The 20,366-nt window shown below is 35.6% G+C and overlaps 1 protein-coding gene across 1 annotated transcript in view; it reads left to right on the forward strand.

The window, feature by feature from the left end:
• NALCN (sodium leak channel, non-selective) overlaps window positions 1-20,366 on the forward strand; it is a 217,002-nt gene that overhangs the window by 161,044 nt on the left and 35,592 nt on the right. Inside the window, exons 17-22 of the mRNA XM_072400953.1 lie at window positions 1,319-1,460; window positions 14,016-14,089; window positions 17,863-17,964; window positions 18,366-18,435; window positions 19,406-19,497; window positions 19,577-19,699. Of these exons, the coding sequence (XP_072257054.1) occupies window positions 1,319-1,460; window positions 14,016-14,089; window positions 17,863-17,964; window positions 18,366-18,435; window positions 19,406-19,497; window positions 19,577-19,699 (603 nt within the window). The remainder of the gene's footprint in view (window positions 1-1,318; window positions 1,461-14,015; window positions 14,090-17,862; window positions 17,965-18,365; window positions 18,436-19,405; window positions 19,498-19,576; window positions 19,700-20,366) is intronic.

Here is a 20,366-nt window from a genome sequence, read left to right on the forward strand (position 1 = left end):
GAGCATCTTAGGACTGTAGGGGATCATTGGCTTGTTAGACACAAAAAATTTGAATTCACTGTGATGTTACAATGAGGCGGAACAGCTGCTTTAATGATATAAAATACTTTTAGGGCTCTATTTAAAAAAAAAGGTAAATTGATATTCCCTGGTGGTTAGCAATTACTGCCAATAAATAACATTGGAGGGAATGTCTGATTCACTGTTTTAAAAATAAATAGAGCCCCATGATACAATAGATTTTGTGCAATAATTTTAAGTTCATGCATTCACATCCACCTTAAAAATGAATTACCATCACATTTAAATTATCACCACAAGTCCATGTACTTCAAACTAAGCATATGATGGAATAAGCACTTGATTTACAATAATAAAATGTCTTGTAAAATACCAAGGAAATGTAGCTTTCAATTGTATGAAAACTACCGCAGCTAGATTGCATCATGTTGCTCCCCGCTAGTACTGTTGAAAAATCAGTATAGATAGATTGTAGGACTGCACTGAAGTTCCTTCCTGCTTAGTTTAATCAAACTACCCTAGGTTGCCTTGTTTAGGTTAATGATACATCAAGGATAGCGCATATTTTCCTAAATAGTATTGCTGATAAATCTCTACAGGCCAAACTGCTGGCTAGAGAATGTATTTACAAACATAGAACATACCTTACAGAAGATAGCAGAAAAGAAAGTATTTTTTTTATATGTAATGTTTACAAATATATCAAAGACCTAATAGAAAGTGGTGTACATTTTTCTTGTAAAGCCCACATTGAAAAAGCAGAAATAATAGGCGAGTAAGTTTCTAAAAATCTCTTCTACCTCACACAGTGTGTATTCAGACCACTTGCTCATTTTTCTCTTCAAGAGGCAGCCTAAAAGCCAACTGAAGTTCAGTTTAAATCAGCTAAAATGCCCATTTACACTTTATATTCCTTACGGATTGGAAAGCTATGGCTCTACCATAGGAGACCTTTTCAGGAAAGACCATTGCAAGGGTCCTTTTTTGCAGCATGCTGGCAGAGGACAGGTTTTTCTACTCAGGTTGCGGTTGCCTTAATAAAAAAAGAAATTAAATAAAATGACTTTGCAAACTTTTTTATCATCTGAAATCTATACGTTTGATTTAATCAAAGGTTTAAATTAGCTTTAGATTAAACTAGTTTTGCTTGTGGTAAGTTATTTCTCCAGTTCAACAGTCACAACTGTTTTTTTCATTTGTTTCATCAATGGTATTTTTTGTTATAATGTTATAACGGCCCGTGTGTTCCACTCTCCTCAAACACTCATTAAAATTGAGATGTCTTTTTGTCTTTCAGGGAAAGTTTCATGAAGCAGTTCATTGACCGACAACAACAGGATACTAGCTGCTTACTAAGAAGACTTCCATCAGCGTCATCTTCTTCTTGTGATCATTCTAAACGATCTGGAATTGAAGAAAACAAGTACATTGATCAGAAGGTAAGCTATAGATCCTAATACAATTCTTCGTTTGTTCATTGGAGCACATGGCTTTTATTTGTTTACAAATAATTGGTATTATTGTGTTTTTTACTGCTTTTGTGCATTACACATACACGCATTATGGATAAAAAAAGCAATAGCAAAACAATTTCTGCTGTCAGAAAAGTATTCTGAATCATGCACTGTGAAGACTGGTACATAGCACACACAGTAGTATATTAAAAACTACAGCCTGCCCTAGCAACTGTAAAGACTTTGGGGCCCCATATTCTATTTCCAAGTGTCATTTTCCATTATTGGTATTCAGAAAGTGATTTGGAAAAATAATAGACAAGATGTTTTCATGTTGGTATTATTTTTTTTAAGCAGTCAGAAAGTCTAATTTCTGAAATAGGAAAATTTTGTATAATATATTATGAATATTTAATAATTTATTATTTTAAATAATATTTAATTTAATAATTTGGTGTGATCACACAATTTTCTACTGTGTCCCTGAGGACCTGAGTGTTTTTCTTTATTTCATGTTTTTGTTTTGAATCCATCATATACTCTAATGACATATATTATTTTATTTGAAATGTGATTCCATATTTGCATGAATATAGTACAAATACTCTACAGTTTTGATCAAAAAAATTTTGTAGTAATGTCACACCACACCTCACTTCAAATTGCTGCCCCACATACATTATGCTATCTGTTACATCACCCAGACTTCTGTATTCTGTGATGCTGTATTGTACGTTCCACTAGAATTTTTTTTAAATCTCACTTAGTTGTGCTTTCTCTAGGTGATTTTTCTCTTAGCAATCACAGCTCTGATCCCAGATAGCAAGCCCTGAAACTTTCATGCAATCATCTGCTCACTAGAGATAACATTTTGGTTCACTATTACCATGGGTTTGAGGTTTATTATGCAGGATTGAGATTTGCTGTCACAGAAGATTTATGTGCGGATCTGCCAGAGAAAATGTTGTTAAAACCCTAATGCACTACATGGCCTTTGAACTATGCCCGGCAGGCCTATACGGTTCAATAAGGGTTTTTTTTATAAATCAGCCCACTCACTATGAAATGAGTTAGGGGACAGTGAAGCCATAGAGCCAGTATATTGTAAACTGTTGTAGGAAAAGGAAAGGAAAAGCTGACAAACTGCATAGGGAGAGAACGGTCAAATAGGCAATTGCAGTCTTTTATTTATTTTTTTATTTAAAAGCTATTCATATTTACTTTGTTCAGTTACTATGAGATACTCTTCATGTTTCAGATTTTGTTTTTTAGGAGGGTATTTTGGCAAGACATGGTCATTAGGTTAACTGTTTTTGGCAGCAAAGCTTTGCTTAAAATCACTTCTTACTGACAAAGTGTTTTTGAATCTACCTTTTTGTTTAAAAAGGTACTACTTTACAATGATACATACAGTTATAAGGCGTCCCCCAAGCATGTCATCCAAAAGATTTGTGTACTTGTGTTGTCCTCAAACAAGCATGAGGGAACACTCTCCCCACTACACAGCAGTGTAATCTGTCCTCCACAGCAGCTCCCAAGTTTTTGCTGCTAAATTTCAACCTGTAACAGAAAAAACTGGTAGAATGGATTATCCCTAACTGCTCATTTAAAAAGTATACCTTTGGCTTTCTCTTCACAACATACTTTTTTATTATATAATGCGGGGAAAAAGCTGAACCCTGCAACTTCTATAGCTCTCCTGCATTGTTTTCCTAAACTGACTTGTGTACTTTTGTGCCAAATAAATCCTAGTGCAATGCATGTGAGTAAAAAAAAAACAATTATACATGAATAAAGCAATAGTTATCTACACTAGGAGCTGGATCCTCTTAGGTCCTAAGGGCCCCTAGAGATCTACCTGGTGGGTAATCCAGCTCCAACCAAATGAGTCAGCTGTGAATCATCTTCATCTTTTGCCTTTGAACCTTCAGCAACCCTGAAAAACATTAACCTTCAAGAATTCTGAAAAATTTAGCTGTATATACAGATAAAAAGGGGGAGGATTGGATTTATCATATAGAAATTTCAATGTCAAAGTCCAGGAAAAATTACTTCTCTGATATACTAAATTTTACATTTGGTAAAAATGAACACTTTAAAAACCTTTTGTAATCCTATCCAGAGCTAAATATTAAATATTTAGGACTCTAATTATGGAAATACCAGCATGCCATAATTTCCTTACTTTAAATCTATTGCAGTTTTGTTCAAAGTGAAATAAAAAAGCACTTGGTAAGTCCTAAATTAAAACATGTTGGAACCTATAGAGGGATAGGGATCCTACATTGTGGCATTGCTAGGTGCCAACCACCAAGCACCAACTTGAAAAGAGTAAGTCACATTTATCCCGTTATGTAATTTTGTTTGTTCTCTACTAAATATAGGTGTAGTAAAATAAAAAATGGAAGGGACTGTGATACCAATGTAGGATTGGAGGTGGAAGGGAGATATATTTGCCCGGGATGCCTCTTTATGTGAGGTATAGTTGCCCAAGATTCCCCTCCTATGTAAAGTAGCAGGTGGAAAACTCACCTGCGAGGTAATTAGAGAAGTAGCACTGAGGGTGGGATATAACCCAGAGGCAGGAGCTCAGTGAGGAGCCTAATTTTGGAGAGACACAGACAGGGTCTGTGGAGGCTCAGCCTGGCCTAGAGAGACACAGCTAGGCGGACTGTGTGTGTGAGAGAGAGAGAGAGAGAGAGAGAGCTCAGTTTGGGAGGCTCAGAAAGTCTGTCCGCCTGGGGACACAGGAAGGTGGACTGGGAGAAGGAACTCACACCTGAGGAAAAGGTTGCTGCAAGTGGTGTTTGGAGCTGATAGGGAGAAGCCCTCCAGCTGATAGACAGGAAAGTCTAATGTTTAGTGAGTGCCAGACAGGCAAGGTTTTCTTTTTGTTGTTTTGTATTATTGTGCAACCTTTAATAAACCTGGCGGGAAGCCAATTGGACACTTATACCTCGCTGTGATATAAGTTGGATGAATCAGATGTGTCCTTTGAACAAAGTAAAGGCGATCCAGAGCATAACCCCCTTACAGGGACATACAGTATAGTGTTGAGAATAGAAAAAAAGACTAAGGAGTGTAGACCAGAGTGCCAGCTGGTGTGAGGCCTATGTGAAAGGTAAGTATACGTTTAAATACATGATCCCTGGACTGAACAAGCAGTAAATCTCCTGTATGCACTGGGAAAGAAAGTATCTGCCACTAGAGTTAAGCTTTAGGTTGAACAAAACTGATTCAGGATAACAAAATTGCAGAAAGGTAACAAATATTTTCCTTATTTGACGCAGCAATTTACTGTAGGTCATTTAAAGGTGAAAAGTTCCTTTAAATTCCGTACACTAGCGGTTATTTTAACATTATTCATGTATTTTAAGCATTATTTAGTTGAATAACGTTCACTTCCACCTGAACAACCAGTTGATATAATTGCAAAAAATGTAATTATTGCAATCATTTTCCTTAACCTTGCAATGCAGACTAAATCCAATGAAGGAATTATACAAGATGAATGGACCATAAGTGGCATTACATGGCTAAATCATGATGCATACTGAAAATAGAAACATTTTCTATAACCATGCATAATCCCAGAGGATTAGGTTACTTGCCGTCCTTTCGTGTAAATGGAAATGTATTATGTGGTAACTAAGAAGAAGATTACTCATCATGTAAAGCAATTTGATAAGGATGAAGTGTGTGGGAAGGATGTGAAAAGGTATTGTCAGTAAGATTCTGGGAACATACTTCAAGGATAGAATAATAACATCTTTCAAAGGTGCCCATGAAAAGGAGATATTTATTGCATATCCTTGACAATATAAAATTGCAAATGAAAGCTACTATGAATATCTTTCTTAATTAAAAATGAATGCAAAGATGTGGAAAAAAAAATGAATAGAAAATGCCAGTTCTTCTCATCAGTTGGTTTATGTAAACTACACAGAATACCTAAGCTTCTAAATATAACATGTGCACAAAACATACAACGACAAGGTAACAACATGTTCCTGTCATTTTATGTTCAAAAATGTAGTACCGGTGTATAGTAGATCTTAGTGATGGTGTGTATGTGTTATTTTTAATCTGAAATTCTGAAATACAAGCAGACTCATGTTACTCCATTGCTGAACCATTTTTTACTTGTTTCACTTTAATATTACAATAATAAAATGGAACAGATAGAAAGAATGTAAAGAAATAGCATCTGTCTATAGTACAGTTTTATTTTTTATAATTACTGTTTTGACTAAACTACCTATTTATATATTTCTCTGCAAATCAGAAGCCCACATCAGAACCAATTGTAAATAAATGCCGTAAATATCTCTGTTACATGTCTGTTTTTCCATGGTTTGTCGTTTAAAAAACACTGAATGTTCAGAAAAATAATTTTTCTTGTTAGTAATCCTGTAAACTCCTAACTTTCTGTGCATTCTTCTTTTCTCTGAAATACTTGACAGTATTATAAGGCCTGCCCAGTTCCCTTCTGTCTACTACAGAGCAGCCCCCTCTATGTTATTGAGATTAGAAGCGAGGGTTGTTCTGTAATTAAAATTTAGAAACAGAGTTGCCTAGGTTGACAATTACTGTCAAGTGAGTGTCATCCTAGGGTAGGAAATGATTTAGGGTAGGTAGGATTATCAGGTAAAAATAAAGAAAAAAAATAAATAAAAGAGGACCACATTCAATGAATGACTAGTTGCAGTATATTACATTATTCTTCTTGGATATAGATGTCCTTTAATGCTGAAATGTAAACTGTTCACCTAGTGAAACACATTTTTAAGCAAGTTATGATGATGATGATGATGATGATGATAATGTTTATTATTAATAATATTATTATTTAATAAACAGTATTTATATAGAAACATATTAGGCCGCGCTGTACATTAAATAGGGGTTGCAAAAGACAGACAGGTACAGACAGTGATAGGAGGAGGAGGAGAGGACCCTGCCTCGAAGAGCTTACAATATAGGAGGTGGTGAAAGTATCACACAATAGGAGGGGAGATATGGAGTTTTGGGAAGTAGTGACGGTTTGAAGAGACAGAAAAAGACAGCTAGGCAAGTTTGAGAAAATGAGAGTCAGGGCAGCTCTTGGGAAGTCTTGTATCCGTGCATGTGCAAGGTTAGAGGTGAGGAGATCAGTAGTAGGTCATTGAAGAGATCACCTAGGGGAGTATTTTTCTACCAGGTCAGAAATGTAAGTGGGACAAGAACTGTGGAAGGATTTGAAGGCAAGGCACAGGAGCTTGAATTTTATTCTAAGGTGAAATGGAAGCCAATGGAGAGAACTACAAAGAGATGCAGCAGAAGAGGAGCGGTGGGAAGGATGGATGAGTCTGGCTGCAGCATTTATAATAGATTGTAGAGGAGAGAGTCGGGTTAGTGGAATCTCACAGAGAAGGATGTTACAATAGTCCAGACAATAGATCATAAGAGCATGTACTTGGCGTTAGGTGGTCTCTGGGGACCGGTAGGGGCAGATTCAGGGGACCTTGCACAGGTGAAAGTGAGAGGACCTGAAAAGCAAGTGAGCTAATTGCAGTGAAAATATTGCATGCAATTATAACTCTCAAAAGTTTTTCTTTTTGATGAATTGAACATTATCACTATTACATGCGTCATCACTTTCAGTATGCAATATCTTTTATTGCAGCTAGATGTATTAGGCTACGTATACACTTCAGACGATTCTCGTCTGAGGGCTCGTCTCGGATGAGAATCCGACATGTGTACAGCGGGGGTCTGACGTCGTTCATGAATCTGTCCTGGCAGATCAACGAATAACGGAAGACCACCATGGAAATAAATGGAGGAACGTGCAGCTGGCGGCGCTTACTCCTTCTCCTTCTTCCCCTCTCCATAGAACAGAACATCCCTTTATGTACAGCATTTGTTCATTCATCTTTTGGTCTTTCACAGTGGTTTCAAACGACAAAAATTCAACGTGTATACATAGCCTTGGAAATTTTATCAGAGAATGGAGTGACAAGCAGTTAATGCACACTAGCTTCATGGTCTTGTTCACTAACACAAAGAAAGCAATGAATGCAGTAAATAATTGCTTGACTGCCATTTTTGTGGTACATGAGTTTGGTTGTAGAAAGAAATATGTGCAATCTCTGAACATATCTTTGGTTCTTTCATTCATTTAAAAGTTTTATTACTAATATTTTTTTTTATTTTATGGAGAAACCTATATTTGAAGCCTACAAGAATGGTGGCTAAAAAGGTCTGAGGGATTACATTGTATTTTATGGTAGTATGTGTATGAATACACAAATTCTAATCATAATTACATATATTTAAAATGTTCTATATTCAGTACTTCTAATTTATGATATGCTCAGGAGACATATTACTGAACAATAGTCAGACAGGTTTTTCATCATAAACTGAAATGGCCCATTTGACACATTAGACTGTTTATTGTCTCTGGGATTAATACAGAAAGATTCAAAGATTTAGGGTCCAGTGCCTTCCTCCATATATCAACCAGTATTGTCCTACTAAACCTACAATTAGACACACTTTACAAACTCTTTCAGTAAATGAATGTCATCACTGAGCATTGGGTTTGCTAAACCATTAAGAAAAAGATACAGAAAATGATAAAACATGTTCTATTTTCTGCAAATAACTTTTTTTTCCCAATGAAACTGTTGTGTTCCTGTTTCTACGGCAACAAGTGAATTTATTATTTTGTTTAACAATGAAAACCAACAAAAACTTTGATGTTCAAATTATGAAAAACACAACCAAATTGTTATATGCAGCCAACCACATATAGATTAGTGTGTTGCAATGAATTTGGTTAGTGCCTCTGTAAAAATGTGCAGGTAATTCTTATGGTGTATATGAATGTTGTGTATTGTTTAGATATAAAGTATATATTTTTCTTACCTTATAAAACTGGACTACCCAACTGGTCTGCGTTAGCTGAAAACCTTAAAGTGGAAATAAACTTAAAAAAAAACAAAAATCTCAGCTTTACTTCTGCAGATCTCTCAATCCCTCTGAAGCTTTTCTAGATTGGGTCACACGCCATACTGTATTCGTTCCTCATCCTGGTGTGGAGGAAGCACCGGGCACCGCCATCTTCCACAGTCTTCTTTTTTTCTTCTGGGTATGTCACCTGATCTCCCACTGCACAGGCATGAGATCAAGTGACATAGCCTGCTGGAAATGGGGGATAAAGGTGTGCTGATCTCCCTGCCCCTGCGGGAGATTGGAATTTTTTCCCAAGTTTGAAAAAGCAACAATCTCTGGCATTCACAGAAAGAGGCAGCCTAAATAGGAGGAAATCTAAATAGGAGCACAGAGCCTCCTGGGATATCTATGTCATGCATTCCAGGAGGCACTGTGACCCTATTCGGTCGTTAACGCCATGGCAGAAAGAGAGAGGGGCTTCAAACCCAAAAAAAGGTTTTAAGCCCCCCAAAAATAGGATAATTAAACATTAATATGATACATTCATTTTTGGTATATTAGTCTTACTATTAACATTTAGACAAAATTGTGTATCCTAACCATCCTAGCCATTTTTTTTTGCCCGTACGAAGGTCGGGCATACCGGCTAGGTGGTTAATGTATATAAATATACAAATAAAATAAATAAGTAAATCTTTTAAATCAAAGGCAACATTTTTCAGTTAAGCCCTTTCATCTAGTTCTGAACGTAACATATTTACGTCATTTTGCTAAAAACTAACCTACCATGTAGAACTGCACAAAAAAGTCAAAGAATGATAATGCAAGCTGTACATTTTTTCTCTTTTTAGAATATGAAAATGTAGCATCTCTAAATCTGAACTATCTTTAGGAGGTTGTGGAATAACATCATTGTGGAGGATGAGCACTGTCTGCTGGGCACGGAGGATAATAATTATTCTAAAACAATTAGTTTTTCTTACCCCAGACAAAGCTAGTAACTGTCCAATGCTGTGTAGAGGTGCACTGCATAGAACTTTTTTTTTACTGACTAGGACAGGGGTGCCCAAAACGTCGATCGCAATCTACTGGTCGATTGCAAAGGCAACGTGAGTTGATCACGCAGCCCTGCCTTACCCCTTCCTGCTGTACGTCTATAGGGATGCTGGGGATGTCTTTCAGTGCGTGCGTGAGAAGGCTCGTGTAACAGTGGGGAGGGAGGCAGAGAGGGCAGGAGGGCAGTCTGAGGTACGCAGTGTTGGGCAGCCAAGTCAGTTTAGGCTCGGGGTCAGGGTTCAATCTCCGGGATACCTTTGTACAGATTATTAGTTCTTTTACTTGTGCAGCACATCATTCTCCTATGACAGGTGAACTGTAGCTTTCCTGTCACTATAGTCTTGTAGTGCAATGTCTGTGCAATGTTCTGCCATTTAATGTATCATTAGCTTCAGTCATTTCTGTGTCATACTCTGTATATAAATAAATAAATATATGTTTAGCATTTTTATTGTTGGTAGATCATTTTGACTTAGTCATTTTCAAGTAGCTTGCAAGCTAAAAAAGTGTGGGCACCCCTAGACTCGGAAATTCATCTGGGATACCTGGATGTCACATATGAAGCTGCGGGTTTCCCTTCAGTCTTTACTGCTGTGGTGGTAAGGATGTAAAGAGTGAGGAGTTTCAAGAAAAATAATAGGATTCATTTTTTTTTAAATAATCATTTTTTTCATTATTTAAAAAGAAAAGCCACCCTTTTACATAATGATGAGCATGTGATGATAGGTCTACTTTATTAGTAATCTCATCTCTTGCTGATCTAACAAACCAAAAAAAAACCAAAAAATAAACAGCTGGAATAGTACTTAGTGAATATCATCATTTTACATACCATAATATTCTTAAAAATGACATTAATGTTTGATCATAAATTTTATCTCACCCATATGATTACTGAGTGAATAATGCTCAGGCAAAGGAGTTTTTAGCACAATATACAAGACAATCATTTTCATTAAGTCTAAACTTAAATGGGTTAAATAAGGAGCCTGTATGAGAGGCTCTCAAAAACAATAGTATGCACATAATTATGTCTATGTATCCTAAATGTAATCCTTCTGATTAGTCCAAATAACTGTACACTTTTATAGAGTGTCTAATGAATGTATACTTTATGAGTGTGGTTTTCCACAAACCCAGTAGTTAAACAGTCTAAAAAAAAACTACAAAGCCTATTTTTCAACAGTTGACATAGAAGATGGTTAATGTTAACTTTCATAATCGGCACAAACACATTTGGAAAATGCTGAGCAGATTGTCATGCTTCCTGGTGATAAAAAGCATTGGCAGATTGTTCTGTCAGTGTTTTGATAATCAAAGCATAACCTTCGAAGGTTTCATAACAAGCAACAGAATAATTTTAGTAATTATGAAATATTTCAGCTGATTATTCCCAATTATTCTGTGATAGTAACATTGAAAAGATGCAAAATAGTTGTTTATTATTATTCAAATAAATACATGCATTATCATAATGGAAAGTTTGTTAATCTAAAAGCAGCGGCCAAAAAATTGTGATCATGGAGGATTTACAAAGATGAAAAAAAAAAAAACCCATCTCCTGGTTTGGTAGAGCAGCCATGAAAAAAATGAACACGCTCCCTGGATTGTTGCATATTTTTAGAACTATACCAGTGTCAGTTCCGACATTCTTTTTTAATAAATTACAATCCCTTCTCACAAGCATTCTATGGCAGGGTCGCCCACCCAGGATGAGCTACGCAATTGTGACTGAAGCGAAAAATCAAGGTGGTATGGGGTTTCCCAGTTTACAGCAATGTTATTTAGCAAATGGTCTAGCCAGGATTTTGGACTGGAATTGCCACTCATATGTGTAAAGATTGGGTGAATTAAGAAGGCGCAGCTTGCACTATGGAGTTGGGCACCATCCCCTGGCTGGAGACCCATTGTTTACCCACACAAGTAAAAAAACATCCAATGATAGGGACAACATTAGTTTTATTTATTGCTTAAGAAGAGGGGTAAAGCTCCCTCACCTGGTTTACTAACACCATTGGTTGGAAATACTGACTTTACACGAGGATTAGAAAGTAAATTTTTGGAGGAATGGAAGTTGGAATCCCCACCAAAAATATGTGATTTATACAAATCAGGGAAAATAATATAAAGAATAGAGCTAAAAGATCTGATGAAAGGATTCCCCTGGTGGACTTGACAGATTAAACATTATATTAGAAAATTGGATCTCAAGCTAAAATTTCCACTCGGACTATCGGTGTTTGAGCAGTTTTGTCTGGATGGGGCATCTAGTCAGCAAACCACCTCCCTTATGTATGGCTATCTTAATCATTACTTACCAAATTGTTTGCAAAGATTTTGAAAGAATTGGGAACAGGAGCTAGATTTCAAGTTAACAGATGATCAATGGGATAGAGTATGTTTACTGGCGCTGGAGATGTGATTCAGATATAGGTACAATGACCCATATTTGGTGGAGTTGTCCCCAGATACAGGGTTTCTGGAGGAAAGTAAAGTCTAAGTCAGCAAATTACTGGTTTAGTATTACCACTAAGACCAGAGTTATGTTTATTGCATTTGCACAAGATGCCTTTGAAGAGATATATGAAATAAATAACTCTACATTTTATCAATGCAGCTTGTAGCATTATTTCTTTGTTCTGAAATTCACACAATATACCTACCATACAACAATATTTAATAGAGGAAGCAAGAGCTGTCAGCTTGGATAGAATAGATATGTTTTCTGAAACTTGGAATGCCTGGATTATATTTAAATGTACAAATGTTTACCAAGCCATAAAAAAAGTATGATGTGCAAGAATAAGAATCTGGAAATGTTTGTTTTTTTTATTTAAATATTTGCAACACAGGAGTCTATTTTCTCAAGCTTTACATGATGCTTTTACGCACTGTTTGTATACCCGGATATGTTACTACTGTTATTTTAATATTTTTGGTAAAAAGCTTTATGTGTGAAAAAATTTGGATCATGCAGGTATCCTTTTACCTTATATTGCAGAAGGGACAGGTATCCTTTGTGCAGTAAAAAAATCCTATCTGCCTGATCTTAATTTTTTTAATTGCAGTCACCTGTCCGGTGTTGGTGCCACCATCTTCACCCAGTCTTCATTCTGGAGTTGAGTCTTCAGCCATCTTGATTGGTTGGGCCAGGATAAAGTAACTTGCAGGAAATTCCCAGCAGGTTACCCTGAGCTGTATGCACAGGTCAGCACTTTTTTTTAAAAAAAAGATGGCAAACAGACAGGCAAGAATGTTTTGTACAATAAAAGCCTGTACAATGTTGTACAATAAAAGCCTGCCTGAGTTTCAAAATTCAACTATAGTTCCATGCTGGTGTTTCTAATGATGCTTCTATTGAACCAATTGACATTTTGGTTAAACAGGTAGCAGACACTGTTATGTCAGGGCTATGCTGGCATTTCTTACCAAAACTTACTACACAGAAGTGGAGGAAGTTTAGGGGGCAATGTACAATGATGGCAGAACATAGCCCGCAGGGGAGCATGCTGACTGAAGCTATGGATAGACATTCCAAAAACATTAGCATTGAGTCTTTGATGAATCTGACAAGGTGGATCAGTAAACAATATTGTGGAACTGTTGTGTTAACCCTAGATTTTCATCTGAGATGATCTCAAACTATAGTCTTGGGCAACAGAAATCTAACATTTGTGAGAGGCTTTATAGTATTACCTTTTAAATCGATACTGCTACTTTGGTTTATTGAGAGGTTGCCAAGTGTTATAGATAGATAAATGTATTTCTTTGCTTTTTTGTTTTAGTTTTAATCAGTAACTGCACTTGCATCCTGTTAGAATTTGCACAGACATTTATGAATTTTTCACAGCAAAAGAATCGAGATTATTAGGCTACAGATTAGCATTGATGTCTATGGAGGAGATTATGTCACCTAGAGCTGAGTCAAGGGTCGTGCCAAGCTGTAGGATCAGACATAGCACAGGATATTCATACTTACTTTCTCTGTCTTTCAAAACACATAACAAACTGTATTATATACCATTTCTGTACCTTCCATGCATTCTACATTATGGCATTGTACTCATTCTACATCTGGCATTGTACTCATTTGCAGATAAAAAAATAACAGTTAAAAAATTAATTTAGTTTATCCCATTTTTTTTAATGCAACTTATCTGTGAAAATAAAGCCTGTACTGCCATCTCCCTAAAGTTTCAAGAAGAAACATCTGCCATTACTTTTCTTTGTATAACAAACCACTCAGAAAACTAATAGGCATAATGGTAAAAAATTTGAAATAAATAAATCTTTCGTTAATAGCAACACTTGATAAATGATAAGACAACAGTCAATGCAAGTAGTCAATTCCATTAATGCATTGCATTCAATTGTATTTAAAAAGTGTGCAGTGCTATAGCAAACTAAATGCCATTTGGTTAGGGAACAATTTTAAAGCATATACAAAACTATCTCATAAAACTAAGATGTATTTTGTAGCTTATAAATAAATCTGCAAATATAGATGTTGTCAGAAAATTTAACTTATGTTGTTTTTTTTTTCAGTTACGCAAATCAGTTTTTAGTATCAGAGCAAGAAATCTCCTGGAAAAAGAAACTGCAGTAAATAAAATACTCAGGTAAAATGGTTTCATTTTATTAAAGCAATACCTTCAATGACTGTTTTTCTCCTGCTGGTGTCACTCTATCACAGATCGTATCTGGCAGTGTTTGCATTTTTTACCAGCAGTGGTCTCTCTGCTTTATTTGGCCCTTATAGTACAATTCAGCAGCAGTTGTGGATTAAGAAGGGCTTTAAAAGCAAATTTCCTGATTAGCAAAGACCTACAAATTGTAGATTCGATGATAGATTTGTGAAAGAACAGGCCTGTACGCACACAAAGCAAACCCACAAAAAGTTGAGACATCTTGTTGGGGAAAAAGTTATAAATCCTTCTACTAACCAGCTAATGAAATTTGTGAGGCCATCAGAGCATCATTTGCTGGTGGCCATTAGTATTTTTAATATATAAAAAGACCATTTTAAACTCAAGCATTTACTGAGATAATCTATTGAGTAATAAGTTTAGCACTGAGAAATCCATAAAGTCACCACATTGAAATCTGTACATACATGACAATTGGTGATTTTGTCTGCTTCCATCCAATACCTGGAATACCTAGTAGCTGTTAGTTTCATTTAGCTGTTTTTTTTTTGTTTTTTGGTTAGTACAAGAGAAGCTACTTAAATGAGTGGTGAAATTTGACAAACATTACACAAAAAGTTCAGCTGGATGTGACTAGTATGAACTATAACTTTTTAGCTGTCACTGGTAACTGTCAACTGGTACAACACTGGAGGATTTTCTCTGACATCTTTTTCCATTTAAAACTGTTAAAATTTTGGGTTTTTAAATTATCATCACAAGAACAGTGATCACTAGGACAAAAACAAATCTCCCCAGCAGAGATAAGAAATAAAAACTGTCAGGGGCTATCTACTCTCCAACTTACTTACCCAAACAACTTTAAAAATTGTTTTTAGATAGACAAAATTGAAAAGCAACAGGTTTGCCTAAATCCTCCCCTTCTGGAAATAAATTTTCATCGCTTCCCACTGATCCGTCAGTCACCAAAAAAGTAACAAATTTTTCTGGGAATGGAGGAGTGTGTAATGCCACTTCTGTTTGGCAGTTAACCCAGCACTGTTACAAGCTGGCAAGGAGAATCCTCATTCCTGCAAAATCTACTATTAGTGTGATTCAGAGTTTACACGGCGATTTATATTGCTACATATATGTGCAGAGTGGCAGTTTAAGTGGCAAGCAGACCAAAGTGAAAGAATATACAGATGTATATAATAAAATTCACATCCAACGATCCCTGCTAAAAGGTATTATAATGTAACGATTGAAAAATTAATAAACCAACATTGCAGTATGTTATTATTGTCCAACCATATCCAAGCCAAGGCTTTACAACATCAATGATATTAGTGCAAAAATATAATCTTGTGTGGTTATGGAATGCAGACCTCCTGCTAGGCTTGTGATTATTGAGGTATGTTATTATTGTAAACCTATATTCAAACTAAGGCTTTACAACATCAATGATCTTAGTGGAAAAGTAAAATCCTATGTGGGTATGGACCTCCTGCCAGGCATCAGAGTAACACAGAAGCAACTAGAGATTCAGGGTAATTGAGAGAAAATGTGATAGAATCTTAACTGGGGGTGGTCATGAGGGGTGTGTTTTAGCAGCAGATGAATGTTCACTGATATTTTTAGGTCATACTTGTATTGTCATATTCCTTGCAATGTTTCCGCATAAATTATAAAGGTGGCTAGAGTTGTTGGCAGACTGCACCATCTGCATTTTTATTATTATATAAATTATATTTTATGAATATTTAGAAGTTGTTAGTTAATTAAAAGGTGCCTAAATAGTCAATGGGGTTTTTAATGAAGGACTTGTGTACATTAAAATTGGATGTTTCACCAATATACACCTGACCTATGTGGCTCCTATAATAAATTTTAGATGTTTTGTATATGTTTTGTATATATTTTTGTAATATCACCCTATAAATACCTAGACCAAAAAGTAAAGACAGGAGTGTGATGGGAACAAAAATATCTGAATCAGATAGTTAACAGAGACAGAAACTATAACAGAAATCTGGCCAAGGGAACACTAGCATAAAATACAGGCTCAAATGCAGTACTGAGCCCTTAATCAACATAAAGAGTTCACAGTACAAGTAAGCTTTTCTCCCTATAGCGGTCTTTATGCCCTGGAGCTCAAAGGGGTGTATGTTTAAAGAGTTTAATACCCATGGCTCTTTTTGGTTATGATTTGTTCTTCATGTTTTTCACATGTATTGATTATACTAAGGCAACACTTTTCCTCTGACTTTTCAAATTAGAAATACTCACATTTCCTGAAAAATGTTGTGACCTTGTTCATAAAATCAAAAGCTTGTTCACTTTTTCTAAGTTTCTTTTATGATGTTTAGTCCATTTTAAATGTTTAAAAACAGTTAGACTAACACATTCATAGGTGACTTTTGAGGAAAAGGAAAACAATTGTTTATACACTACTGGTTTATATAACTGACCCCACTGTGTTTTCCACTGCTTTATGTTTAGTGCCTAATAATCCCCCCATATATCAGGGTACCAGGAACTAAATCATCAAAGAAAGGGAACACACAAACTGGACAAGATAGCAAGAAAGAAGAATAACAGGCCGACCTCATGCAGGGAACAAAGTGCAGTAATGCATATATTCAGAGCTCAAGGGCAGGGTAACACATAAAGCAAGGTTACACTGAAATGAAGACACAGTAAGCAATGTAAAGTAATTAAAAGCAAGAATTTGTGCAACATATATGTTTACTCTTTTACTGGCAGATGAATATTATGACACTGCACTGCTAGTAAGATCAGCCTACCGAGTTTGGATACCCCCCCCCCCCCTATTGAGTAATTGGACAGAGGCGATGATGATACATGCAACTTGTACGCAGAAGTGACTAAGGAAAAAAATGTGCCAGCTGCCTGGTTGAGCAGTGTGTCCAAGGTGTAGAAAAGACAAGACTGGCCAAACAGAATTACAAATCTTTTAACCAGTAATGCAATAAGATTTCCTAGATTTCAGCTTTAAGGCTAAAGAAAAAAGGCAGCAGGATAAAGAAACAGATAAGATGGCAGAAAACCGAAAAACTTGACTAAGTCCAAATAGGTTTAAAAACCTGAAACCCAAAGTAGGGGTTGGCATGTTACAAAATATAATCTCTAACAATAAAGGGGAAATACAGAAGACCAAAGCCCAACTGGATAAGTTGGTGACTACAAAAACAGGAGTTCTAGGGAGAGTTCAGAGAAACATAAGATCCTTGATTCAGTTCATCTAGTTTTCAACACAAAAGTATTCAATGTGTGTCTTATGCTTGAGAAATGATGATTTGAAGTCATCACAAACTAAATAGAAAGCACATTTTTTGGGATAAATAAACGCTGCTAAAAGTCTTTTAATACCTGTGCTGAAACATTTTTCATTCTCTACACTTCTCTAAAAAACACACCCTATACTGTAACCATATTGGTATTGTAGTTGCTGTTTGTGGAAGATAAATGTGTATGTAATATATCTAGCAATAACCCATTTTTTGGAAACATTAAAAAAAAAAATCTTCGCTTTAAACAAAACATCTGCACACAGTCCTGTGAAATACACAGCACAGCTTAAATTAAGGTTGACAAAGTACTGTCTTGTTTGTGGTGATGTATAGTCTAAAGCTTTTTGACAAAGGTATGTGTTTCCATTTATAGACTAGCAGACAGCGGAGTCCGAGCATCTTTTCATGTTGCACAGTCTAATTTATTTCCCCTTTGCAAATCATTTCTTTCAGAGCATGCACAAGGCAGCGCATGCTGAGTGGTTCCTTTGAAGGGCAGCCTGCCAAGGAGAGATCAATCCTTAGTGTGCAACATCATATACGTCAAGAAAGAAGGTAACTTTAGCCAGAAAGTATTACATTTTCATTCCCTTCCATCTGTCACAATATTGTTGGCTCTGCACTAATGTTCCACAATGAGAATAACAACGTTTTCTTCTACACATTCCGCTGTAAGATGTACTATTAGAAATGTAATTTTATTCAAAACAGCTCCACTATCAATTTAAAGATCAAAGAAAAGAATGTGTTCTTTGTTAAAGTAGATTATATATCATTTTAAGAGGACACAAGTCCTTACACCCCAAGCTGTCTGGACTGACATTCTTTTTAAAAGCATATTTGGCTAAGCATTCCATTTTTTATTCCTTTCTCAAGAATTGTCTGCACCTACGGGTCAAATATATCATTAAAATTGTTTCTTTTCTTCTCTGTTGCAATTGTGTCGCTTGTCACAGATCATTAAGACATGGCTCAAACAGTCAAAGAATCAGCAGGGGGAAATCTTTGGAAACCCTAACTCAAGATGTAAGTTTATTCAGACACTGGTGATTACAATTTTGTTTATATTAACAAAACATCATAAAGGCTGAATTGCTAAAGAAGTAAAGAATATTAACAAAAAATAAATTGTGTGAATATTGCCAGCCAGTATCAAATCATGTTAAGAGCAATTCCTCATTATGTCTGTGCATAAATTTGGTATTAAAGTGAATATTCACACAGCCTAATAACATCTATTTTAAGTTTTAAGTGAAATGAAAAAAAAGGAGGGCAATTGCATTGAATGCTAATTCTAGCCAAGGGTGAAAAATGTTTTGGTTATTAGATTATGTAAATTTTATGTAAATTATCCCCACAACATCAAAGTTAGTATTTGCAGGCTATGATAGCCAAATGAGAAGATATTAAACCTCTGCCAATTTCCCTGCATTGTAAAACTTTCTGTTTCCCAAAGGTTCTCCAAAATCTTTCTGTTCTCTAGAAGTGTACCAGTAGGGCTAGGAAGTAAGAAGAACCCTCCCAGAAGAAAATGTATTCCCCACCAAGTTGTCCTTACAACAGGTGACCTATTGGAAGATCCCCCTTGTCTCTTGTTCTGGGGATTGGAGTGTCACTTAAATTATTCTAAAATGAATATCTGTATTCTGAAATAACTCTGAGTACGTTAGACTAGAGTACTGGGCGCAAACTGAACTATAATGGTTCCAATACACTAGGAACTTGCAAAAGGGCAAGCCTAAATCAAGCAATGTAAAAAAAACTAATACAGCCACACATCAGGTAAGCTGCAATATATTACATTTTTGTTCTTTGGTTTAGTTATTAGTTAACTATACTTTTATGCACAGTCAGGTACAATGGAAATGGAACAGAAATGTCTGGGAATGAATGCAATGCTAAAATGTATTTTTCTGGGAAAAGAGTGTTAAACTGTGTTTTAATATTTTGGACAAATCTTTATGAGATTTTTATGCTTGCCCCTATTTATCTGTAGCACTCCAACACAGTTCGGTACAGAAATGCTCAGAGGGAAGACAGTGAAATTAAAATGATTCAAGAAAAAAAAGAGCAAGCAGAGATGAAAAGGTATTTTTGATTTTTTTAGGTATTTTTTAAATATACATGTTACCTGTTAAAGGCCTCACTTTAGTTTTTGTTTTACTAGAAAAGTACAAGAAGAGGAATTACGAGAGAATCATCCATACTTCGACAAGCCACTCTTTATTGTTGGCCGTGAGCACCGATTTAGGAACTTTTGTCGGGTTATTGTTCGTGCTCGATTTAATGCGTAAGTAAAGATTAGACACAAAAAAGTATATGAGCCTGATTTATTAAACTTCTCCAAGACTAGATATGATACACTTTCATCAGTGAACCTTGGTGATCCAACAAACCTGGGATGGATTTCTTAAAAGTCAGCAAATGTTTTCAGTCCTGGACCAGATCCATTCCATGTTGGATCACCCAGGTTCACTGTAAAAAGTGTATCGTCTCCAGTCTTGAAGAACTTTAATAAATCAGGCTCTATGTGTTCACCTACCCTTTATTCAGTGTATTCAATAACATATTTTACAAAACACATTTTATATACTGTTTACAACCCTATCAAATCTGTTATGTGTTCACAAAATCATATGTAGATGATCATCTGTGCTGAGATATCTGTGGCACGTTTTATGTAAAACAGTGGGTTTTATCATAACTTTTTTATTTATTTTGTAAAAGATTCAGAATTTTACAAAAAACAAGTCTTATCAAGGTACAGTGAGCTGATGTTGTATTTAATATAGAGCTGATATATCAGATAGCACATGCTAATAACCAAAAATATACATATCCTAAATATTATTAAGGTATAATGACTAACCATTCCTTATCATTTTATGCACGTTAATAGTAAGGTGTCCTGACAACAATATGTATATATATATATATATATATATATATATATATAT

The sequence above is a fragment of the Pyxicephalus adspersus genome, chromosome 1 (assembly GCF_032062135.1).
Source record: "Pyxicephalus adspersus chromosome 1, UCB_Pads_2.0, whole genome shotgun sequence".
NCBI classification, from domain to species: Eukaryota; Metazoa; Chordata; class Amphibia; order Anura; family Pyxicephalidae; genus Pyxicephalus; species Pyxicephalus adspersus.